This window comes from Myripristis murdjan, chromosome 5, assembly GCF_902150065.1.
Source record: "Myripristis murdjan chromosome 5, fMyrMur1.1, whole genome shotgun sequence".
NCBI lineage: Eukaryota > Metazoa > Chordata > Actinopteri > Holocentriformes > Holocentridae > Myripristis > Myripristis murdjan.
The window spans coordinates 28402155-28428467 of record NC_043984.1 but is presented as its reverse complement, the minus strand read 5'-3'; the positions used below and the strand labels follow the sequence as shown (position 1 = coordinate 28428467).

The 26313-nt window shown below is 41.2% G+C and overlaps 1 protein-coding gene across 1 annotated transcript; it reads right to left on the bottom strand.

Moving 5' to 3' along the window:
* Positions 1-4327: 4327 nt before the first annotated feature.
* mst1rb (macrophage stimulating 1 receptor b) lies at positions 4328-25658 on the bottom strand. Its single transcript, XM_030051949.1, has 21 exons — positions 25641-25658; positions 21498-22803; positions 16156-16332; positions 15864-15986; positions 15217-15387; positions 14929-15089; positions 13313-13448; positions 12921-13057; positions 12312-12491; positions 11151-11250; positions 10774-10992; positions 10465-10611; positions 9335-9488; positions 9058-9147; positions 8688-8903; positions 8479-8559; positions 7330-7511; positions 7061-7170; positions 6715-6880; positions 5454-5590; positions 4328-4559 (listed from the first exon to the last, which is right to left on the bottom strand). The coding sequence occupies exons 2-21, from the start codon at positions 22701-22703 to the stop codon at positions 4328-4330; spliced, it is 4125 nt and encodes a 1374-aa protein (XP_029907809.1). The 5' UTR covers positions 22704-22803; positions 25641-25658.
* Positions 25659-26313: the final 655 nt, after the last annotated feature.

The following is a 26313-nucleotide window of genomic DNA, read 5'->3' as shown; positions in this document are numbered from 1 at the left end:
CCTTCACTTTAACTTTTACTAGTTTTTAAAAAGCAAAACTACAGAGATGGATAAGGGGTGTTTGGAGGTGGAAAGGGCTTTCACACTTTTCACACTAGTTTTCCCTTCACCTTTTCTTCAAATCTATGCAAAGTCCCTCCAGATGAAGACCATCCGCAATATTTCATGACCTCGCAGCACCTGAGTAAAATGAGTCAGGCATGTTGTGGTGAAATCAATAGCTTTTAACATCAGTATATTTAAAGCCCATCTTTCCAGATGCCAGGCCAATATCAGCTTGTCAGAGCACATCTCCTCTCCGCTGTCAACATAGGGTGGAGAGAGAAAAAGGGTTTGATTTTTCCCCTCTCTCTCAAAAAAAAAAAAAAGACAGAAAGAAAAAAAACTATGTGTAAATTATTAATGGTTTATATTAAAGATGCAAGTCAGATCTCTCAGGGGAGTCAAGTTTTTCCTCCCAATGAAGAACTGACATCGGCTCAACAACAGTTTGCATTCCTCTCGTCTGCTTCAGTTTGCAGGACTCGTGTCTGCAGGGCTGGACGTGGCTGCTCGGAGGCCCGGGCTGCTGGAGGATGCCTCATATCAACACTGTCAGCAGCTACAGGCAGCATCACAACTCTCAGTCTCTGACACAGGGATGTTGTGGCACAGGTCAACGTTGTAGGGTAGGAAGACATTTGCCTAAGAGGATTTAGGTGCCGGTGATGTATTTACAATGGCAAGGCACCAATCTAAGCTAAGAGTTACAGTGCATGTAACTCCTGAGCCCTCACTTAAATTGTTCCTTTCTTTTCCCGCTGTGCACTGTCTAATAAAGCAAAAATGCCTCACAAATAACCATTCTGAAGCAGCATTAGGTAAGGTTACAATGTAAAAAAAAAAAAAAAAAAAAAAAAAAAAACACAACTACAAATTGGAGCTGCAGCAGATAAGCGTCCAACTGAGATATTGCAGATTTGTCCGAATCAGCCAGTTTTACTTCAGGTGTTAGGTGGACGCTGGCATGAAATCCACTCAGCACACAGGAGGTAATGAATTGAAAATTAAGGAGTGCTCTGTCAAGAGAAAAGATATAATAGCCAACAATATAACAATGGCCAAACCTGCTTTCCAGCTCGAAATTCAGCAACAGGGACTGTGCAGAGTGTATGCAGTATATGACTTCTGGGCAAAGAAGTCCTTCAAAAATTCAAAGTTATGTTACACTGTCACTTGGGGCTGTCAAAATGCATGTTGCTTGGTGTAACTGTATATATATTTTAAAAAGCACAGGATTTCAGCCTCTTGAAGTTCATTTTATGGCATGTTCATCAACTTGTTAAACAGAGACAGCCGCTGAAATTGAGTGGAAATGTTACACCGACATCGGAGGATAGTTTCGCATTAGGAGTGTTAGGATGCACATTTATTCCTTGCCAGATACAAGAGGGAAGAGTTTGCTTCAGTATCTGATCTGAGATGTCACACTGACACATTGCTCCAGAGGATGGACGAATTCAGAGTGATTTAGAGAACAGAAGAAGCGGCTCGAATTAATACCCTGGCTGTTTTTCAGGGGATGGGGTTAATATCACTGGTATGATATAAGCGTGTTTGACTGCAAATGTTCAACGTGTCCACAAAAAACAGCCTCCGCTCCTCTTCATTTTAGCAGTTCCATGCTGTACGCTGTATCATGACTTACGAGATTAAAGTCTTGCTTCACTGGTTTGGGACTTTTTCACAGAGCTTTATTTGTGCCAGGTCATGCTGGAAGAGAGTCCGGCGCCTCTCTGCTCTGCTCCAACACTTATTTTGTGAGGGTCTGCCATCTCTCATACCAATGAAAATAATTAGCCTACCACTTTCAAAACGTCTTGTTCAGGCGGCCAGTCTCACAGATTGTTCGCTTTCCCTCCCCCGGAAACTTCACACAGCACTCCAGCGCTGGATTTTCATGTTCCCACCGACTGGGCCGATACTGTATCACTGTTTCTGCACAATGCCAGCGGCAACTATCTGGTTTCTGCATTTGGTTCAAAGCCTGCTGTACATTAACATCGCACTCGATTGTTGTCAGGCAATAGAAAAAAAAAAGAATTCATATTAATGTGCAGCATGTGAACATCAAAAGATATACTATGCGAGACCTTGCGCTGAACCCTTCTCACGAGAGGAACCATGCAGGTTGTGATGGTGATACAGCTGACAGCAGTAGTCTTCACAGGTTATGCACTTTTATGGCCCAGGTAGTACAACTGGGATAGAAAAACAGAGAGAGAGAGAGAGAGAGAGAGAGAGAGAGAGACAGAGAGAGAGGGAGAAAGGATGCTGGCCATCTTGCTTCCTCTCTCCAGTGTATCATTGCTTTTTTGCCCTGCAGAATGACACACACGCGCACACACACAAAGGGAGAGAGAGAGAGAGACGAGAGAGAGCTCACTTCTTCTATCGATATCAAAGGCCTCGCCATCTGGGAATTGACTTTTGTTCTTGGCAGCATTAAAAAAGAGAAAGCTTCAAGATGCCTATTTCCGTCTGGTCGTCTTTCACTTGAATTTTTCTCATAGGGGGGGAAGTGGGTTTGTCGAGTGTGATTTCTCTTTCCGGCACAGGGAGCTGCACAGGGAACACTGCGCAGAGTTTTTGTTGTTGTTGATGTTCAGTTTCCTGTGAGGGGACAGATTGTTCAAGAGGTCTTTGTTGGAAGTTTTTGCCCTTCATTTAACCACTAACGCAGGCAGTTGCTGCTGCCAAACGTTATTTCAAGGCAGAGGGAATGAGAGAGGATGCATGCTCTGCTGCAGTGTTCTTGTCAAAACTGAATATCTCATGTGGCAACTAGCAATGGCAATTGGCTGGTAATTTTGCTCAGAACATATGGAGAAAAGGAAGAAGCCTAGTTCATTCATGTTGCTATGGCACTGGGAAAATGCAGAAAATATAACACGAGGGATCCTGTGCCCATACTGCCAAGGAAATGTGTTTTTTTTTTTCTTTTTTTTTTTTCAAAATAGATCAATACCAAAAACAGATGACTTTTAACAAAATGCTGACCTCTACTGGAGAACTTCAGCAAGGACTGTTTCAGTTCATTTTAGCAGCAGCCAGACTGAGAAGAAAGTGCCAGACTGTGAAGCTATTGTTACATAAATGAACTGCTAATGACAGAGTTTGCATAAACGCCCATATTTACTCAAAGTCCACAGCAAAATAACAATTCTATAAACAAATAAATATGTTAATTTATTACACTCTATCTCAAAGACAGTGTGCTGCAAATACAAGCAACAGGGTGATGTCAGATTTCTTTCAGAACATTGTGGTCAACATTTTGCCTTGCAGTAGGATGATCCAAAATATACATAACAATCACTACAATGCAATAAAAATTAAAATAAAATGAGAGGATGACATGCTCAATCTTATATACAGAGGTTGGTTGCTATTGTAACAGTACACTATGTTGTAGGTAGTAAAACAAGCCTAACCTGCCAGTTTACTGCAGCTGGCAACTCAGCATCGGATCTGCTTGCTGTGACTCATTTCCTCATTGGCCACGAGTTGCGTCATGGATCTCCTAGCAACCACGGTTAGCGCCATCATGGAGGTCCATCTGAGAATTGGCTGTGCGTAAATTATGTCTAAATATACCAACTGAGCAGGAAAAACAGACTTGAAAATGTCTGTCGTAGTCTGGGTGCTGGTCAAGTCAGCTGATCAGGTGGATTTGTTACCCGATTTAGTTTTCTGTTTCTATGACCCAGGAAACTGTGTTTTCTTCAGCCCGAGCCCCTTTTTTGTCCTAGTTACTACAGGAATATGTTCTGATATGGCAATAGAAATGCTTCCCTTAAGTTAACATGAAAACAGTTGTTTTTTTATTTGGCACTGTTACCTAGTTAACTAGACTACAGGCTAATTTAGCAAAGCAAATGATGTTAATATTTGCCTGTAACTACAGTCACAATCAATGGGTTACAGATACATTCCCTAGTGTGCAAACCAGATGTGTTTACAGCCACATAGTATGGCTAGCCAACTACAGCAGGCTGACATTGGGTAAGAACAAAAAGGACTAAAGGTATCAGTAGTGAAATCATCAGTTCCCAGTCAAAAACTACAGAGAAATCAACTGTTATTTCCATGTCGTATGTTTAAGAGATGAGCACCTCCAACATGGTCACCAGAGGGTGTTTTACGTAAACGGAAAGCCCTCTTCAGTGCCAACGACCATTTTCTATCGCCTATCCCTCTCCCTTTTATATGCTTCTTATTTGCACTAGAGCTGGTGAAAGCTGTTAGCACCGATACCAGTTAAAGTGCGGCGGGGAGGAAGGGAAGATCAGGACGAGACGGAGCCAGAGTCTTCAGCGTCTGTGGAGTCGTATTCGTCTGCAGACTCGGTGAGGGCCGGGTAGGGCCGCGGCTGGTCCAGGTTGACATAGGTGACCTTCAGACTGATATAGTGCTCTCCCTCCAGGCCCGACAGGATGGTGAGGACAGCCGACACGAGTGTAGCGAAGCTGGGCCTCAGCTCGGGGTCAGGGTCCCAGCACTGGAGCATGATGGTATACCTGGAAAACACGGAGAGAGCCCCAGTCTAAGCAAAGCATGGTAACTTAGTGATATATTAAATATTAGTGTTTTTAGGTAAATTTCTGGGGTTGTGCATAAATCCAGAAGTGAATTTAAATTGTGTTTCTTTTCGGATCTTTTTTTTTTATTTATTTATTTTTTTAAAGGAGAGATGTTACATAAACGGCGAGGTTTCACACCTTTGCATGATGTGTTCTTGCTTTTCTTGTGTCGCCTCCTTTGGTTGATCATTTTTATACGTGCAAATAAACAAACTCCAAAACCTGAGATGTAGTGAGTCATGCTCGTTCCGGCGCAGCAAAAAGAAATGAAACATCTCGTTCTTTCATTGTACCGTCCTTCTCTAAATGGTTGATTTATTCCTTAACACCCTTTGAGGCACTGGGCAAAAGCTCACAGACCAAGAGATTTATCATTAAAATCTTTCTAAAAAAAAAAAAAAAACAGGAAGAACATGTTAGCTTTCTCTTCTTGTAATCTCATACCATTGTGTGTGTGTGTGTGTGTGTGTGTGTGTGTGTGTGTGTGTGTGAATCAGTGGTGGTCTTTGAGGTGAAATGTGGCGATAAACATTAACTCCTGAATTGCATTGTTTAACCGCATTGCAATACTTAGTGGACAATTTACAGTTTTAACACCACTGTGCAGCCATTCTGACACCTTGCTATTACTGCCAGGATATCGTGCCGCTGCTTTTTTTCCTCTGCCTTATAGAAGTAAACAGTAATCTGCAATACTCATACTAATGCAGTCTTGAATTCTGAAGTGTATGGCACAATAAATGTATGAGAATTAATCAGCAGCAAAAATGATTCAATGTAGAATAAAAGGCACAAACTGCGCAACACAGTATTATCGTCACCATTACTTACAACGGGTCGGGGCAGTACTGTGGCTGGGGAAGCCTCCTGCCCTTCAGCAGGTAATGTGTTATGTCGTAAGGGTCCACCTCTGGGTAAGGGCTGGCTCCTCTGGTCAGCATCTCCCACATCAGCACACCAAAGGACCACTGCATCAGGAAGGATAAAAACAAGTGAAGTACACACATGCATAAAACATACTCCCCGTGGCTTTGAACTGGTTGTGCCCCGCAGCGAGCTCAGGTGTGCCGTGCTCTTTTTGAGCTCAAATGTGGAGGAAAAAATCAACTTCAAACAAGCTTACCCAAATCATTACATGAAAGGTCCTGAGTGTGGCAATTTATTTTTCTTAAAGCTGAGACCACATTTCTAATAAACCTGCTTCTGTCGACAAAGAGGATGTTGCTGCCCCTGCCCCCCTCTCAGGCATTTTGTGAGCATTTTGGGTGAAGAGCTGATAATTTCCTTGATAGCAGTCTCTGTCTGCTGTCCATTTGAATGTGCACATGGCTGAGCGTGTCTGCTAGAGCACGTGGGTCTTGTTTAAGATGGCTGTGTGTGTGACTTTATGTCCGTCTTTCCCTCTCTACACACCAGTGCTTTGGTGATCGCACACCGGTGCTCCCCTGGCCCCTTAAGGCGCCCGTCCCATCCTGGACACACAGCGTTTCTCCTCAGCAGCTGACATGTAGGATAGGTAGGCTTTCTATGTCCTGCTAACACCTGTGACTGTGTGTTTGTTTCTGTGTCCTAGTGTTTTATTTCATCACTGTCTCACAGTTGACGAGTTAAATCTACATTATACAAGCTCATTTTTTGCGAAGTCTTCTGATATGTGTTTTGTGAAGAATGGCTGTATAGATAAATTAACTTGAACTTTAACTTGTGATTGGTCAGTATGCATTCTGATGAAGCTAAAGTGAAGGTCAAACTGGGCAATTAAAATTGAAAAAAAAAAAAGTAAAAACGATTCTCTTTTTGTGTAATAAAGAAATCCAGTTAGAATTAGGGAGAGGTTACCAATCTTGTCAGCTACTGGTTTTGTTTGTTTACAGTCTCAAAATTAATGTGCAAATTATTAAAAATATTCAGATTTTGTGAACCTTTGAATCAAACACTTATTTCCACATCACTGCATCTTTGTCCAAAAAAATACACTGTCCCTTTAATTTGTTGTCCCTTGAAATATTACAGAAGTGTGCCTCTGTACCAAAAATGCAGACAGCCACCACTGTAATCTAAATCACACCATAGCAGATGTTCCTTTGCTCACCACATCTGACTTGGATGTGAATTTCTGTGTCTGCAGACTCTCAATGGCCATCCACTTGACAGGCAGCTTCGCCTTCCTGTGGTCCTGAACACTGTAGTACTCCTTATCGAAAACATCTCTGGCCATGCCAAAGTCTGCCACCTTGACTGTATACGACTCATCCAGCCTAGAGACACAACAAGAGGCGATTCTAAGTACTGTATACATAAAACATTTTCGGATTTTACAGCGTAAAATCTTATAATACCCTGCAACATCTCTCCATATTAAATCCAACATGCATTTAGCCCCAGTGGCAGTGAATAAAACTGGTGATGGTTGATGATTTTGTGCATTTCTCTCTCACATGCAGTTGCGTGCTGCAAGGTCTCTGTGCACAAACTTCTTCTGAGCCAAATACTCCATCCCCTTGGCAACCTGTAGCCCAAAGCCAATCAGATCCTTCACAGTGGGGTTCTAAAAAAAAAAACAAAAAAAAACACATGAGCATGGCCGAGATGCTGAATTAAAACCGTTGGACATCTTTTACATAGAGTTAAGGGTATTAGGCAGATGGTTTTACATAAATTCATCATCAAATTATCAGTTTCCACTGTTTTAATGTGGCAGTCTCACCCTCTTCTCACAGCGTATGAAGTGCCGCAGGTCGCCATGCTTCATGTACGGAAGAACCACAAGGGGGAGCCCTTCCTGAGGCAGGAGGATGCCCAGCAGGGAGAGCACATTGCTGTGATGGAAACCTTTCATTATGATACCTTCCTTCAGAAACTGCTCCACCTCCTCGACATCTGTTATCCCTGGGATGACACACACACATAAAGACAGAGAGAGAGAGAGTAACAGAGACAGATGAATACATATTCACTAACAGCCCATTTCATATAGATAAATGTCCATTTTGCAAAGCTCTATTGCTGACTACTTCAACACACCAGCAATTTAACCTGTGGTCAGTTCATGAAAACCTTTACATTTGCTGTTCTAAATGCCCTGTGTCAGGCAGGCCTTCCCTGTGATAAATCCTCTGGCACATACAGAGAGTGCTGCGTTTTACATTTTTGGTAGCAGGAATAAGAATTTGCTTAGAGTACACAGAAGAGGAAGTGTGTAGTTCAACATGTGCAATTTAAGTAGAAAAATGAAAGTAAAAAGGTCCCTATTTTATGTCATAGAGCAACCCAGTAGATCTCCCACAAAAACCAACCAGGTGTGCAGACCAACCACAATGAGGAACTGGTGTTTACAGCCTAAAAATTCACGTGCTTACAATTTATTGATGGTTAAATGTTGCACCTTAAATGCTTTGATTTTGTGAATCTTTGAATGAAACACTTATTTACACATCAATGCAACTTTGTCAAACCTTACCTTCAACAGAGGTTAATAGGAAAAGCTGTGTTTTACATTTTGGGGATCAGGAATAACAATTTGCTTGGAGCAAACAGAAAAAGAAATCTGTAGTTAACATCATTAGGAACAGCCTCCATGGCGGAGCAGACAAAAGGAAAGAACACCACCTATAGAAAATCAAACTACAAAATACAAGGATCTCAAGGATCACTACTTATATAAACAGGCCAGTTACTAACGATGGTGACAATGAAACTATGATGTATGGTTTCACTGTGGGGATCAGTAAAGAAGCACACCTTTATAGTACCTATCATAATATGTAGCCCAGTAATATCTAGACTTGTAAACATCTGTGAAGTTTTTTTTTCTGAGGCATTTTCAGTAATCAGTGAGGAAGGAGATGTTACTCACTGTTTAATGACTTGACAGCACAGTGGATCTCTCTGTTGTTGTGGTCGGTGAAGTAGCCATGATAGACTGTGCCAAAATGACCTGGAGCAACAAGAGACCGAAAGGAAGTTTTTTTCCCTTTCATTTCCTTTCCTTAGAGGTAATCAACAACATTACAGGACTGCATGGTAAGTCTGTTATGTCACACACACATGGTGGGCTTTCCTCACCCTTCCCGATGATCCGGTGGTGCTGGACCACGAGCATCTCAGCTGGAATGAGAACGTCCTTTACCTCCTCCAGCAGCTCTGGCCTGAAGCTGGATATGGAGATCTTCTCTGGGGGCATCAGGGGAGTGAGGGTGGGATCCATGCTGCCTGCAGCGTAGGCCATGCTGGGAAACACCACCGGCCCGGCCAGTGGGGTGGGGGGATTCAGGGATACTACTAGTAAGAGCCAGGAGGGAGGGTTGCTTATTATGAGGGTGTTTATATGGACAGATTAGTGTGTGAACATTTTAAGGATTCTGTGCATCATTAAAAAAAAGCAATACATATTTATAATAGGCTATGTGTTACATGTGATGAGTTAGGGTGTCACCTCTCCTGTAGTCCCCAACAGGCGACAGCTCCACATTGTTGGTGGCAGAGCGGTTAGCACTATGGGCCAAGCGGGCCTCTACCATGGAGGCTGAAAAACATTTCACAACACCTTTTTTTTAATAATCAACCACCAAATAGGAAGACACGCACATCCCGTGCAACACCAGGGATGTTCTAGTTGAAAGAGCTGTGTAATCCATCCCAAATTCCCAGCCACTGCAAGTTGTGGTTGTACAAACAGGTTTGGTCAAGGTCCACGCCACAGAGAAGCTCACCTTTCTTCTGTTTCCGCAAGTGCTTCATGACGACGAAGGCGAGCACAGCCCCAGCCACCAGCGCCGCCAGGATGCCCAGGACGATTCCCACCATGTAGTGGCTGCTGACCCTCACCACTGTGCCGACATTGTGGACCTGCCCATTAATCGAGATCTGGAGGACATGATTAGAGTTCATCATTCCCAACGGCTGCAATCAATATTTCAAATATGACTCTTTTCCTCAAAACTTCACCATTAGGAATCACACTGCAATTACACTGTGTGCAAATAAATTTGTGAGTTAATTTTAATGTTATATTCTCAAACAAATTTGCATTCTATCTTATCTATCTTTAAAAGCTGTGCACCGAGCAAAACTGTAAGCATTACTGGCCCAGTGTGCCTGACAAGGAAGACGCACAACATACAGCAATGACTTTTGATTACTATCAGTGCAGGGGGTCCATGTGATACCCTGGGGCCCTGCTGCAACTGTCAGTGCAATAACTTGTAATAAATCTTTAATGTAATAACAATTTTGCACTGTATAATTTAATAATCCAGTTAAAATAATGCATTTCCTGCAAACACAATAAAAGGTACCTGCCAATAAAGTAATACATTTTTTTTACTGTTAATGTAATAATTATTACATTAATGGTAGGCATTAAAGTATTTATTAAAGTATTTTTTAAGCAAATTTTAAAGTATTTTTTGAGCACTGTCATTCATTCATTTGAAGTATTTTTTTTCTTTAAAGTCTTCTTATCAGATAATTAGAACATTACTGGGATGAAGTAGATTAAAACAAAGCTTGAAATTTCCAGTAACAAAACTAATAACTAATCAAGTCAAAATGCAACAAATAACGTTCATCCATTCACAGATGTTTATGCAACAGTGTAACTCCTATATAATTCCCATTAACCTAACAGTCATCATGTTAACAGGAAAAAATGTATTACGTTAATGGTACCTTTTATTACATTTGCAGGAAATTCATTATTACATTATACAGTGCAAATTGTCATGACATTAATGGTTTATTACATTGACGGGAAGTTATTACATTGACTGTTGTGAAATGTCCGTTGTGATCTCTGCATGTCTGTCAGTTAATCTTAATCCGAACCTCCGGCCTGACTAACCTTCACTGGCAGCCCCTCACTTGGGATGGTCATGTTTTTGGGGATCCTGCAGGTAATCTCATTGTCCAGGACTTTGGCATCGCAGTCGACGCCTGCTACAGTCATGATGATGGTCATACAGGAGCTGACGAGGTTCAGCTTCTGATGCTGTGAACAAAGAAAGAAAACTGTAGCATGGGAAATCTGAAAAAGCTATTAAAAAAAAAAACGCAAAAATTCACAAACCCACTTTCAGATAATCTCATTTAGTTTTACAAAAATGTAGAATTCAAATGCATAATGCAAATACCCTTATAGAATTGCCCTTACATGCAGTGACACTTCATCAAACCCAGGGTACAAATTTAGCACGTGGCCCTCTGTTTCAAAAGGTATGGGCTCCCCGTAAGGATGGTAGGAGAACTCTCCGTTCCAGAGTCCGACGGCTCCGTCCATGTCAAAGGAGAGCTGTCCCTCCTCAGTCTCATCTCTCGGAAACACGGGAGTGATACACTCCATCCTCGTGGGCAAAGACTTGCCTTTGCACTCCTGGAATAAATCACAGTGTAATCACTCCTCCTTGCAAACCGCATGCACTTACAGATAAATGAAACTGTCCAGGTGTGATATTCGGTATGTACAACACCAGAGGGAAATCAGGTAAGTAATCTTATTGTATTTTATGCACAGTGAGATGAGCACTATACCCTGGTAACAGGCTTCAGGTGACTCTCGTTGGGTTTAAAGCGGATGATGGTCCGATAAACAGAATCCAGGTTCCTCCCTTCGATCACAATCTTTGAGCCCCTGTAGTTCACAGATAAAGACAAATAGGATAGTCAGTTATGTTATGGTGGGGCAGATTGAAAGCAAAGGAAAACTAAATCACTGTTACATTGCTCTAATACATGTGAGATACAGTGGAATATGTGCGATGCCATTCCTAAGAGAATAGCATAGGATGAGGCTCATTTACAGGCTAATCAATTAGGAAAATATCTATCTTATTCCCTCCATCTTGTTTCCCAGATTAGATCCTGATTCAGAGTATCATTTTAAAAATACAAAGCAAAATGGAAAGAGGGTATAATAAGAGAATACAAAAAGTACTGCACACACAATTTCTGCAGAACGAAACTAAATAAAATAAGCAATAATATACATTATTGTTGTATTGTTGACAAATGTGTGTATGTGTGTTAGTGTTAGAATGATATATTGATTTACCAGTAAAACAGGCCAATATCTGCTTTTCTGAACATTGGATATTGATGTGTCCATGTCTTAGCTCTCCAGTATGAGAGAGGCTATTCTCTAGCTCTCTTTAAATAAACAGGACAAAATATTTTTTGACAGTATTGCTTTTTGATTTTGCATTTGCAAAATTCTGTCTTCAATTTGTTTATTCAAACATTTCATTAAAAAAGACATTTATCGTAGTGATAATTTTCCTGTTTATTTTTTTTACATAGTAATCTTCAGATTTAAAGATACTGAAAATCTGCACGATATTGGCTATGATCAGCTACAGTTAGATAGATAGATAGATAGATAGATAGATAGATAGATAGATAGATAGATAGATAGATAGATAGATAGATAAATGGATAGATAGATAGATAGATAGATAGATAGATAGATAGTATACATAGATATATACTTTTATATATCTCGGAATCAGTTTTGGTCATATAGGTGTGTGCATGTGTTTCTGCATGACCCAGACTATTGACCAATCAATCAGGCTTTATTTATATAGCACTTTCACACAAATACATGAAACACAAAATGCTTCACACATTAAATCAATAAAACAATACATATATATGTGGATTATGGTTTCTTGGTTTCCCTCAGAGCAGGCCTACCTGTCGAAGCTGCAGTCAGGCAGAACTGCTGTGATCTCTGGGTCTTCTTTGTAGTAAAACACCTTGGTGGTGAGGACAGGGGACTTGTCGATGAAGACGCTGAGGGGGACGTCCCTCACCTCTGAGATGGGCTGGGACAGACAGATGATGGAGGACACATTGCCTTTAGGGGCTGTGACTCTGCAGAGAGAGACAGCGGGACGTCAGTGGCTTCATTCGATACAGTTTCATACCAGAACCATGAGTGCAGCGCAAATCAGTCATAAAATTGGACACTAGACTTATAAATGTATCCAGATTGAGCCATATGACAAAGTGCATGAGTTATCAATGTTTAATGTCTATTTAAGAGAGCACTGTACATTTCTGAGACTGTAATCAGGGCAGGCTGTGGATGCCGAGACCTTAGTGTGCAGTTTCCCATGCCAAAACTATTACACACACGCTGGAACATGCAATGCAAATAAAAATGTTTATGCATTTTTTCTCAAACCTTGTGAAAGTAGCTCAACCACAAAAAGTTATCACGCCACAGATATTTTGAACTTTTCAAGAACTGAGGTCAGTGAGATGTTTATGCTACAAACAGGATGTCTTCCAGAGGTTCACCTCTTTATAGGACAGGGCTGGTCATTGAGAGTGACCCTCCTGGTCTTTCCAGCATCCAAGTGCGGCCCCGTCACAGTGATGAGCGTACCGCCGACTCGAGGCCCGTAGTTGGGCTGGATCTCTGTGATGTTGGGAATCTGGCGGGAATGTTTATCAGGCTATGATGTTAAAGCAGGTTTTAGCTGATGATTGCAAATACAGAGCAAGATAATTCTTGAAATTAATTTGCTAACAAGAGAAATAATTTCACCATATTTGCAGATTTTTTTCACTTCTTTAACTACAGGTGTACTGAAGCTCAGTTGAGGATCAAATGGTTTGTGATTATGTACATTATTTACAGTGTTACAAACGTAGCGAGGAAAGAAAGTGATGAGAATAGCAAAGATTACCACAAACATGAACCCCGGCATCTCTGCCTTCCCATCAATAGAGTAGCGTCCCTCCACCTTGCCCTCATGCACTTCCACTGTCACGTTGACTGGCTTGGACAGCTCAACGGCCCCAGAGCGAATCTTACACACCAAGCTACGGAGCAGCACAACAAAACATTCATCAGCTTCAAAAACAACGTCAAACATTACAAACAAACTACTGAAATACAGTTTTGAAGTTAAAGGACAGCACTAGTTATTTTGAATGATTTTACTATTTACAACAACTGACCCACATTTTTCCATTGCAAAAAAAAACATTTTGCAAATAACGTGGATGTACAAAAGATTTCACACCATATTACCAAAATCCCTGTGATTTTAAAATATGGCGTTTTTTCTGTTTCTGAGGCTTACAAAATCAACATACATAAACCACAGAACTAATAATTCACTGTATAAAGCAAACGTTTACCCAGGGACTATTTTCTGGTGGAGGCTTCATTTCACTCTGCCCAGTTTAAAATCGATGCATTTAGGAAAACAAATTTTTATTACAGGGATAGAATACTGCTGTTAGTGTGTTTTTATATGGTTATGGCATGAATGGAATCCAATGGCTGGATAAAAGGTAGAAAAAATTATATTGAGGTTCAAAAATATGCCTGTTTGCTTCAGGAGAAGATTAGCAGGAATATGAAGTAAACACATTTTGTGGTTATTACACTAAACATGCAGCATCACTGTTATTATCCTTTGAATCAACTCACTGCTTTTCAGAGAGCTCATCCTCACCAGAATTACTTCCTCTCTGAGTTAATTAAAGGCAAAAATGCACCCTGTAAATATTTGATTTCTTTTTTACAGAGCTCATTTTGTTATTTGTTCATGTATTAGTTTGCTTGTTTTTAATTCCTGCAGATGACTGGCTAAATGTAGACACTGTGACATTACGCCAAGGTGTTTCAAGCTCAGCTAAAAAGGCTGTTTGACAGTCGAACATTTTTCATGTATCTAAAACATCAGTGGCAAATGAAAGGTTTTGGTTACCCTGAGAATCAAAGGCCAAGGTCTTCGCACTATTTTCCATTAATGTTAAAAAAAAAAATCACACAGGTAAAGATCCACAGCAGAAAAAGCCCTAACAGACCAGTATGCAACACAGCCACAAGACATGTGCTAACAAATCAGGCTGGCAAGCTCTATCTGCCCACACACCAACCTTTTACTCAGAGTGCACACCCCGTCTCTAAGGTTGTCAAAAGACATTCTGGCAAATTGATAAATGAAGTAGAAGGAGGCGATGCAAGTTGAGGGAAAGTGGATATACCAAAACATTAAACTGCAAAACTTGGCTGGATATGACTATTATGAACCTAACAAATCACAATCATGATTGTAGCCGATGAAATAGCAGGTCGAGGGGCAACAGGCATTCAACTGGCAAATAAAAACATAATAACCGATCAAAAATTTTGAGCGAACTAAAAAATTAATAGACCCTGTCCAGACTAAATAGCTCCCTGTTCTCCTACTGTCAGCCACGCTAGTGTACTTATATTTGAAGAAGGATTTCTTTCTTTAAATCACTATGGTATGGGCAGTTTGTACTTGAGCTGTGCATTTATACTCACTGTGTGTTGTTGCTCTTGAGCGGCAGCACGGCACAGGCTGTCATCCCCAGTCGGACCTGGTGCGTTCGGGACGTGATAGCTGGTCTTAAGGGGGACTGGAACTCCCACCCGCACACGGTTAGCTCTGTTTGGCCATCGGTGGGTGCCGTCCGTGGGAAGAACTGTGCAAATAAAGATGAACATGGAGTACCGCTTTAAAATGAAAAGTTCACAGTAGTTACACCAGTAGGGATAATGTGTGTACGCCTAGACTCAGAGCAGGCCCAAGCATGACTGAACAAATCTCACCCCGGTGATGCCAGGGGGGCAGGACTCATTCCTCCAGCCACTGTGACACTCGCTCTCCCAGGTGCATTCTCCAGAGCACCAGCCGCAGCCCATGAACTTGGGGGCTGTCAGACACACGGCACAGGTCAGGAAGTGTTGACAGCCTGGCCCTCTCTGGGGCACCTGAATCATCTGAAACCAAGACATGACACTTTCCATGTAACATAATCCATATCACCACCTGAACGAAAATCTCCCGGTTCCCTCTGGTATCTCATATCACTGTGGCAACGGATATGCCTCCAAACAACAAAGTAAAAGACTGTTTATTCATTTTCTTCACCCACTTACTGCCAATGCCAGCATGCACTGGGCAGGAGGCAGGGAAACAGGTTGCCAGTCTATCACATGTCAAAGACAAGACAATCACACTCACAATCTAACCTATCTTAAGAACTTGGGAGGAAACCAAAGCACCAGAGGAAACCTTCACAAACATGGAGAGAAAATGCAAAGCCCACACAGAAAGGACCGGGTGTCGAAGCCAGAGTTTACATGCTATAATGTGACAAACCTACTGTGCTGCCCCGTGATATCTTGTAAATTTTAGAAATCTGATCTGAAAGATCACTGAATGTCATTCAGTGAAATGGGACTGCTTCTGTTACCTTGTCTCCAACCACGAAGAGAAGATACTCTGATGAGTACACAGCAGCAATGGAGGAAACCCTCTGGTTCTCTACCAATGAGTAATTGGCAAAGATAATAGGGCTGGATCTTGTCAACACAAGCTGCCAACACACACACAAACACAAACACACACACACACACACAACAGATGATCATTAGTCTTGGATTGTGCACAACAGTAAAATAGAGACAACAAGAAAAAGCGGCAGCTGACAAAGCATCGTATTTTGGATCAAATTAAATGTATTTCTCTGAGGACATCTTGTGTACTTGCAGCAGGCGTCCAGTGGAGGTCCCGATGTGAGCCACAGTCTTGTTTTCGATGGTGGTGACCAGCAGGGAGGTGAGCAGCACGTCTCTCATCTGCCTGTTGAACAGGTCCACTCTGTAGTAGGGCTTGGACACCATGGTGGGCTGGTCCCTGCAGGTGGCGTTGTTCTCCATGCTCTAGCACCAAGGCCACAGGCAGCAGATTATATGAGAAGGAAACAGAAAAGAGGGGTTAAAATGGTTGATTTAAACACATCCAAACTTCCTTAAACTAATTTTTTAGGACTTATTTTATTTTATTTTTATTTTAAAGAAAGGGCACAGCAGGTACTCAACATTACAATATATGATTAGTTTTTGTGATTATAGAGCGCCCACTGTTCAGCTACATATTGTTGAGTATGTGGCAACTAAGTAGGGCTAAACGATATGTTAAAAAAATGTGATTAATTTTACAGATATACTGATATGATTCCCAATTTTACAAGGAATTAGGAAAAGAAAATTTTGTATTATAATGTTCTTTTTCTCTGACAGCTATTAAAATAATGACAGCGTGATTTTTGCTGAGGTCTGTACCAAACAATCACGTTTTCTTATATTCAGAAAATACAATTTGTAGGCCAGGGCATCTCTCTAGCAACACAATATTTTAACAACAATGTTTTGTCACACATTTTACCTTTATCTGAAAACTGAATCTCCTGCAATATGGATGTTGCACTTGCACATACAGGGATGTCGATAATATTTCCATTAATGGTTCAGCCTTACAGTCAAGTTATAGATGCACTTGAAAAATAATGAGCCATTACTCTAATGTGAAACCTATAAGATGTTTCTAAAATCATTGTTACCAAAAAAGGTCTGTAGAAATTGGCATGGCAAATGATTTTTTTGCATTAACAGTATGGTATTTTCCTCTATGCTGCTTTAAAACCAGTTTTTAACTGCTACTGCATACTGACTTAAGCATCAGATCTCATACTTTGTTCAAAATCTACATTCAATTTTATTAGCAAAACAGTTTAGGCAATTGTTATTGATGATTCCCAAATTCTCACAGAAAAGCATTTTAAAGGACAGATGATCAGTCACTCATCTGTGCACAGATGGTACAGATCTGTGCAACAAAATCAGTCAGTGAAATTGAACAGAAGTCTAAGCTATTCTTTTCATGGAAAGCTGAGGAACCTTGCAGATGGAGGATGACTAGTCCATCAGTTTCCTTAGGTGTCCAGTCAAGGGTGGTATCAGGTCTAAGTGGCTTAGAGGTTGAGCTGTTGTATTTGTAATGTAAAATGTAATGTAAAAAATGTCACTAAAAGAGGAAGCTGCAAAAACATAGGATGAGGTTACAAGGGAGAAATGAATAACTGGTATGAAATGAGCTGTACAAATCACCAGGGCAACCCAAGAAACAAAACTCTTGGCATACCAAAACCCAAGGTGTAACTTACAGTAATATCATCATTTCATAATTTAAGAGGGCTTTGACAAATGACTGCAGTGCTGACAGACTGACTACCTTAGAGACACACAGTGGGGTGGAGCATCGTTTACTTCACGGAAGCCTTCATGTAGAAACTTGCTTACACCGATGTCTGACTTTGAGACCTAAATTTAGGTATTAAGAAGTGGCACTGCGCTGGATTTGCTTTCTCAATGTTGTACTATTGTTCAATTTAAAAGATAAATTGCAGTAATTTTCAACTGGCTTTATTTTACGAGTTTGCACTGTCGTCATGATTGATTGTGTTGTAAATCTCATCACTTCCCACTCTCAGTACAGCTTTAATTGCTCAGGGGAACCAGGAATGCTGCTGTCCAATACACACACAGACGCAATGGGCAATCTCCAACAACTGAACTGAAAAAGCCCTTGTGATTTCAACACAATAACAATTACACGGAAATGGGACCTTCCTTCACCCGGTGTGCCATTATCCATTACCTGAAACCTGTGTATCAATACTGCGGTATTTGACCTATAACTCCATTTTAATGAGTGTGAGCTCAATGGTAAGTTGGCCTTTGATCCGATGTTTGGTAAGCCTCTTAGTGGTGATTACAGTTAGGATGCATAAGAATTTTTGGAGGCCTATATCTCTCACCTGGCATGTGTCAATACAAGGAGTAGTACAGAGTAGCAAGTCCACCAATGCAAATCATAATTACAAAACAACAAAACACAAAAATGCACAATACAATCATGATGATGGCAAAAACTACAAAAAAAAATAAGGCCTGTGCAAAAAATAAACTGAATCATCTTTTAACACAGACGTACATGAAAGCTGTCTTCCTGTGAGAAGCTTTGAGAGCGAGAAACTGGGAAGGCAGCTTTCATCAGATTAAGAAAGAAGTGAAAATGAAATGCTGTAAAATATCCATCCGCCTTCCAGTCCCATAGTATAAGCCAAGAGCCTCAGTAAAAGACACGAGGAACATTGCTATCGACTCATGTCATTCACCTCTGCTCCCAAGAGAGGCATAACGCCTTGGTACTAATTTAATTTCCTGGCCTAAAGAGCTAAAACACAAATCAAAGAGTATTTGGGAGGCTGAAGGACAGAGACTATCATTTATCTTCAGGTGACAAGAAAAATAGCAGACCTAAGTGCAAAGGTCAAGATACCGCTTAAGCTTAATGAAATAGCAAGCCTCCCAAGGGTAACACCTCTAAAACTGAAAATGAGTTTCATAATAACGGTAATATTAATGAAGATGAGATGATGCAGGTTTCAATAATCCTTCATTTTTTTTAGTAAAGAGTACATACACTGTTTCACTGAGTGCCCATGAGACTTTTTTTTCATAAATACTTTACTTTAGCTATACTTTTAAAGATCAGCCAAGAGTTCTCGCTTTACTTGCCAAATAACACTGATGTCCAAAAGTTGACCGGATCACGTAAATTTGTAAGTTTCCAAACATCCTGAAAGAAAATGTAGCAACACTGGACACTGGGACCAACAGTGCACTTAACGTTCAATTACCGCTGGCTTACTCAGAGAGAAGACAAACATATTATATGTGAGGCACAGATGATAATATTGGCGCCGTTTGTGTTTTGAGCTGCTGGAGGAAAAACGGAAGAGCCAGGATTTCATTTCTTGGACAGTCCCGCTGGCAGGTCGCTCAGCAGCCAAAGGCAACACAACAGAGAGGGATCTCAGAGTTCATTACTCCAGGTGGAAACCGTATCTCCTAAGGCAAATATACGGACTGAACATCCTGAACAGCGTGTTTCACCAAACTCTGTAAAAGTATTCATTTAAACCAGCTCCAATCTTGCATTGTAAACACAACACAATGGCCAAAATGGTTTTGAGTGACACTGAGGGGTTTGAGTGAGTATACGTGGTGTGTTTAGGACATTGAGATACTACTGCATGTCTCAAGTCTGCCTAAATGTTTAGGGTATAGATATAATATTACAAAAAGATCTATTAAGTTTCTCTCGCCCTTAAACAATCAACAAAACTTCATAGCACATCACGTCACTTCATAGTAATGTTGAACATGAAAATGATGCATCTATTTCCCAACCACACATTCAAAGGACCGCATCCAAAATTCATATTTCAAGTTTTAGTTCTATAATTCCAATAGCAATGATTTCTCAATACTGGGAGTGTTTTGGTGTCATACTTTCCTAGTAATGTAATCTACTCTGTACCCAACACCGGCAGACATAAAAAAAAACAAAAAAAGTTATTATGGGAAATATGCATGGGGTCTGAAAATACATTACATTTATCTCATTAAAATTTTTCCAAGAACATTAATGCATCACAAGTAACCAGAGTTAAACTTGTACGTGTACACAAGAATTCATTCCAACATTTTTAAAAGTAGAGCCAACTAAGAAATACGACCTTAAAAGGATACTGAAAATCACATCATGCCAGGCATGTAACTTGACAAGATGCCATTAAAAATGCTCCTACAGATATGAGATGAACTTCATTTGACTGACATGATTAAGACAACAATAATGAAGTCCCTGCTCTTGTCTGTCCTGAGAAATTCACTCAGTCAGAAAACAAGTCGTAAAACCCAACTAGCTTGGCCTCCATCCAATATCCATTCAGCTGTTTGATTCTGCATAACGACAAGTGGGTAGGCCGGCTTTTTCCATGTTGTTTTTCCACCTAAAAAGGACTTTGTATGCACTGGCTGTTCCTCTGGAATCAGCATTGAGGGCACACCAAACATTGATGAAGTGGCTCTAATTTCTCTTGATAAACACTGTATTGGAATTCCCACTTCATAGGCATGTCATCTGGAAGACGTTATACAAGATGAGTAAGGATGAAACGCCATATATTTGTGAAAAACAACATGACAATCTCACTCTGAGAGCCTTAGGATGACTGGGCAGATTTAAGCAGTGATTCAGTTTTTGGTCAACCAGACTATGACCTTACCCACTGACATACATCAAGTTGTAATTTCAGCCATGAACTTTATGTGAACCCCAGATGATTCCTTATGATATAAATGCAAATGTGCACAGTAAGACGTGGCTTTACTGTGTTTGCTGTGCAGCAAGATAGTGATCCAGGACAAGAGCCATAGAGTCTGTTCAGCTGGAAAGTCATCCATCACCCCCTCACATCAACCAGCCAGGATCAGCAGCAGATCAGAGATTCTGCATTTCATGCCAAAAGACCAACCCAAGGAACTTTAAATATTGATTTGCTTTATTTTTGTTGGATATTCATATTAAAAAATAGTGGGTGGCACGGTTCCCATCTTATTTCATTTCATATTCATATTTCATACTACATTTAACTTTTTACTGCTAAACTGTGTTCCTGTCCATATCACACTGAGCAAATTGGAGTTTACACCCTCCATTCAGTCCGCTACACTTGTTTCAGTCGGCTGTCTTGTTTAATATGTTGCCATGCCATGCCATGTTTATTCATGTGTTAAGACAGAAGACATCATTCATCATATTTTAGTGGCATACTTCAATATGCCACACCCGCATGGTATGCAACAGGCCCTATCACAAAATGTGCAGTCTGAGTCTAATGAATGAATCCTAATGAATGGATAGTACTCCGAGAAATAATTTTTAAAAAGAATTTCCTGCTTTACTTGAGTTGACCAAAATTGGGTTTGAATGAATCCACCCTCTTACTAGGCCTCCATAAATCAATCACACCCTACTCTACTGGCAGCCACTCCACAGCTGCACGACTCATTCACTTAGGATATCACAGAACATAATTTTGGCACCATCTCACTAAACAAAATACAAGACATAGAAAGAAAATACAAATGAAGACCGGTGTTAATGACTATTTGAATTAGTGTGGATGGCTCACCTCATGGGGACAGTTCTCACAAGGCTGGAAGTGGCAGAGCCCTCTGGAGAGCTGCTCTGGTCCAGACTCGCAGCAGTCGTCCACCCCATCAACAATCGCTTTGTTCACGTTGTCCATGGGGAAGGCACACAGGGCCGAGTCGTGCTCTGTGACCCCGTTATCATCAGTAACTGCAAAAACCCCGTAAAGGATGTCATCTCTCTCCTCCGCCCCCAACTCCTCTGCCAACTCCCTGCCTGCCTTGCCAAAGTGGGCGGCCTGGACCACGTTGTACACTACATCCTTATAGGGTTCACTGACCACGTTCCTCCTCCGACGTTTTGGCTCAAAGCGACACTCCAGAGTCACCTCGCGGTACCTCTTCATCTCCCACTCATTCCGTGGAAGCCGGCCCAGACGAGTCTGAAATGGAGACGATTCCTGATCAGGGCTCTCTCTCTGGACAGAGAGGAAGTAGACAAACTCCTGGGTGAAAAAGCTATAGACATACTCGATATTGTACGTCCTCCGCAATCCAGGGAGAACCGTCAGGCCTCGCACATCACTGTAGAAACCGTCCTCCGTTGCCATCGGGCGGCGAACTGATATGGACTTCCTACCATAACGTTGGGTCACACTGTCATTGACAGTGGCAGCAACAAAGAAGTAGACAGTCTGGCCCTCTTCCACCATGGTGACTTTCGTACCAAGAGGACTGGCCAGACAGTCAGGGCAGTAGGCAGCTGAGTTTGACTCCTTTCTGAATAAACATTTAGAAAGAGAAGGCGGTTCTCCATTTCCGTTAAGTTGATGGAAGTAGCACACACCATATTGAGAACTTCCACAAGAGTATAAATACATAAAGAGAGTATCCAACAATAAGACCTCATTGTCTGTGTTCTCTAAGAAGTTGGGATCCTTGTCGATGGCACACAAGTCGCATATCTTACACTCCGGACTCCCCACCGGTCCGGTGCGGAGCTCCCACACCTTCTCCAAGCTCCTGTTGACGGCTTCGATCACATTCTGAGAGGCCACATACACCTCCTGGTACAGTGAGTTGTTCACAATGTTCTGGATGGGGCCGCGGGCCTGGAAGAAGGGCATGGTGTAAACCACTGAGAAGTTCACAGGATTGGAGGCCGTTGGGGGACAGGTGGTCGAGGCAAAGGCCAGCAAAGTCTGGAGCCAGACACATGTCCACCACTGTGTGGTCCAGTGGACCATCTCCGCTCTGAGGCGCAAGGGGGCAACAGCACAGACAACGTTAGGTTACGTCCAGGTCTGAATCTGGAACAATAGCATCCTTAAGACCAGCCGATGATACCTTAAGAGAGGGAAATGGCAGCGCAGACAAGTCATTGAATTACCAAGCAGTTATTATGTACTCTCCAAATATGATCAAAACCTCTGCATAATTAAGTGACCTATCATAACACTTCAAGTAATGAAGTCATCTGAAAACTGAAAATGAATCAAAAGCGATTATATTGTCAGGGGGGAAATATAATTTTACTGATATGATGCCATCTGAGCATGAATTGAAATCAATATCCGCCCACTTAATTATGTTCAACGCTTAAAACATTATGGAGTCTAGGGTGGCAAATGTCCCATCTGTTTTGAATGAGCCAAAAGGTAGAGATGATAATAAAAGTACATTTGGTCATAAACTGCCTAAGATAAAAGCTTCCTCTGACTCAGTGAGGGGGAAAGTTTACATAATGACAGAGAGCTGTGTTGTTGTTGCAAACCATGCTATGAATGGAACCAGATTCATTGCGACTTCCTGCAAAGGTCATTCATATCTGTCTGGCTATGTTATTGCATTTCTGGCTGTTAATCTGTTATTTCTGGACGGTCATTTGTTTCTTGTGCCAAGTGAGTCATGTTCTTTTACGCAATAAAAGTCTGAGTAGTTTACCCAGCATATGGACATTTGTCAGATAAAACCTATCTGTGATAGAAAAATTAACTTTTTTCATTTTGTCCATTCAGTTTTCCTCACAAACCCATCCTGATGTGTTTCATAACAGGAGCCAACTTAACAGCACCATGTCTTAAATCCTGAGCCGTGTCCTCACTCTAAGCAGAAGTTGTGGATCATTAACCAGACACATCACAGTAAGGTTGTACTCTAGCTGCCTGGCCTCTCCACTTTGCATTCCTGTCACAACCACTACGTGCCTTTCTGAGGGAAAGATGCGCACGGACTGATGGCCATACAACCTGTGCCTCTTAAAGTCACAGGTGAACAGGGAACTGCTTGTCTGTTCGTGCTCAAGAATTTCATCTCTGATTTTTTATGTAGTGCAGAAACCTTATGTTGATCACACTGACTATATGAAAACGGTAAAAACTGTCATCATGCATTTGTGAAAGTCAAAAGTCTTGTGTTTTTACATCAATAATTCATCAAATGCCCGTTATGACATGTTACATTTTAACATTTGCAGCTCCATGTGAAACCTATTGAGAGTTAGGGTTTCAAAGCAACTAGGACATGGGTATACATATTAATGGCACTGATTGACTTTCTTCATGTCCATGGTTAATAAAGCAAACACCTGAAACTGAGTTTCCATTCATTATACTGTAGTGCTATTGTGCTATTTACAGATTACTGAAGGCTACATCAGAGTCGTTCTCTAGCCTTCGCAAGTCAATAGATGATACAGTCAAACTAGAGGGAATAACAGCAGGATGACTTCTTTAGTGGTGACAAAACTGTGATGGGAGTTTTTTTTATTCACTTTTTCCCTATAAGACAAAGTTAAATCTGATATCTACTCATATGATGGTTTTGAGTGAAACTAAGTGATTTTAGTGAGTATACACCATCTCATCTTCTGTATTCGGTTGAGATAATTTCTGGTTGCAGTGAGGATTTTGTTATATAGCTGGAGTCCTTATCGTCCTCTTCAAATGTGTTGTGTTTTTCGTTATGATGTTCATTAAGGTCCTCTGTCCCTATCAAATAAACAAATAAAATAAAAATAAAATAGACGAGTGGATAACCAGCTATGCCTAGACAGTCCTGCTTCCTTCACACCAAAAAGACGACACTAAGCATTGTTCAAACCTAACTGCAGATACTACAATTGCATTTTCTGTTTGTGTTTGAAGCAACAATACATTTTTCCCTTTTTCCAATTTGTGTAAGTCATTATTATTTATTTACTTACAACTTAAAGCCTGAGGGGCTTCTTTCAGAGGGATGGAGGCATATTGTTGGCCAGTGAGCACATGCTGGAGCTGCTCACAGGCACATTGGCAAACTTCAGTATTACTTTTTGATTAATTGCTGCCCAGATCGTCACAGATATTCAAAGTGGCAAGCCTCAGGGCACAACGTCCATTCTCAAAACATACTATACCACAAGGACAAATGGATTGAGTCAGCGGCAGGAAATGCATCCTAAATTACTGCACAAACCACCAAAACTGTCACTGTGGTGCAATTTAACATCTGCATTTCCGTTATTCTGACTCGTACGTTTTTCATGTGGGACTGCTTTCTTTGACTTCTTCTTCAGGAACAGTCTCAAATGAATCTGAGTAGTCATGACAACAGCGCATGAAACCCAAATCAATCCTGAAAATTGATCCTTCTGCCAGTCCAGTCGATTGTAGGCTGCGCTGCTGTGTCTTCCTTAAATTCAAGAGAGCAGCGCCAATACACACTGGCAGTTGTACCAAAGTGAAAAGTGGTTTGATTGCAAGACCGAAACCTGAAAGATTAGATAACACCCAGCTCACTGAGATTTAGGCAGCCCAGTTTTTGTATTTTATACGGCCAGTGTTGCCTGTTAAACATGTTGCGCATACTTGGTCCAGTTATTAACTTCAGATTTATTCTTTCAGTATGCCACTCTGAGAGCCAGGGCCCGAAATAAGGGCAAAATCACTGACGTATCCATTCACAGCTTGTCTGTGGAACTTTAGGAGTTTCTGATATTTCAAATATACTGTTATTCATCGACCAACACATTTTCTATGACATTACCTTAGAATTACTTTTGTTTTGCTGCGATATCCGCAGAGTATCTTGCAAAAATGTTTTACCAGGTTACATGACTACAGCTCTTTATCGGGTGGGTTGTTTTGCGCACCGGTGTCTATATGCCACATAATTTAAGTAAATATGAAATAAATGCTGCTTACCTGTACAGGTCAAAGGCAGAAAACAGTCTGTCTTCTGCCGCTGTCGGTCCTTTTTTGCCCGTACAAAAAGCGCAGAGATGACTAAACTTTCTTAGTCGACTGAGAATGATTTTGCACAGAAAAAAATGATTTCGGAAGTTTTTCTGGTGCTCAGAGCCTCATTGCCCTCATGAAGCGCTGACAAACGTAGCCCGTGTTACTTGAGGGAGTCACTAACTTTCAATATGAGTCGGTCTGATGTCTCAGTGTTGAGCTCCGGCTCGCTCCTCCCCTCACCCTGTCAGATACTACCAGTAAACCCAATTAACCTACATAGTTATTGGCAGAGGAGAGTTTACCCAGCATTAAGGCTGCCACTGCACATACGGGCCTTTCCCTTTATGTCATAAATTAATAGCACCGCATTGTTTACCAAACCGACGGACGCTACGCAATGTCTCCAAAATAAGAACATGAAAAATAATGGGTTTCCGGGCATATAACTTCTTTCTACCCATACAAAATGTTGTTTTCCGTATGATAACCATCTAACAGGCCCACAGATTTAATTATCCACCTTTTTATGTACTGCCACACCGGTTACTACAGGGAGCGAGTCACATAATTATTGCCTTTCTGTACCATATCTATAAGCTACCTCAGAAATATAATTGTACACTGACTATCAGTTAAA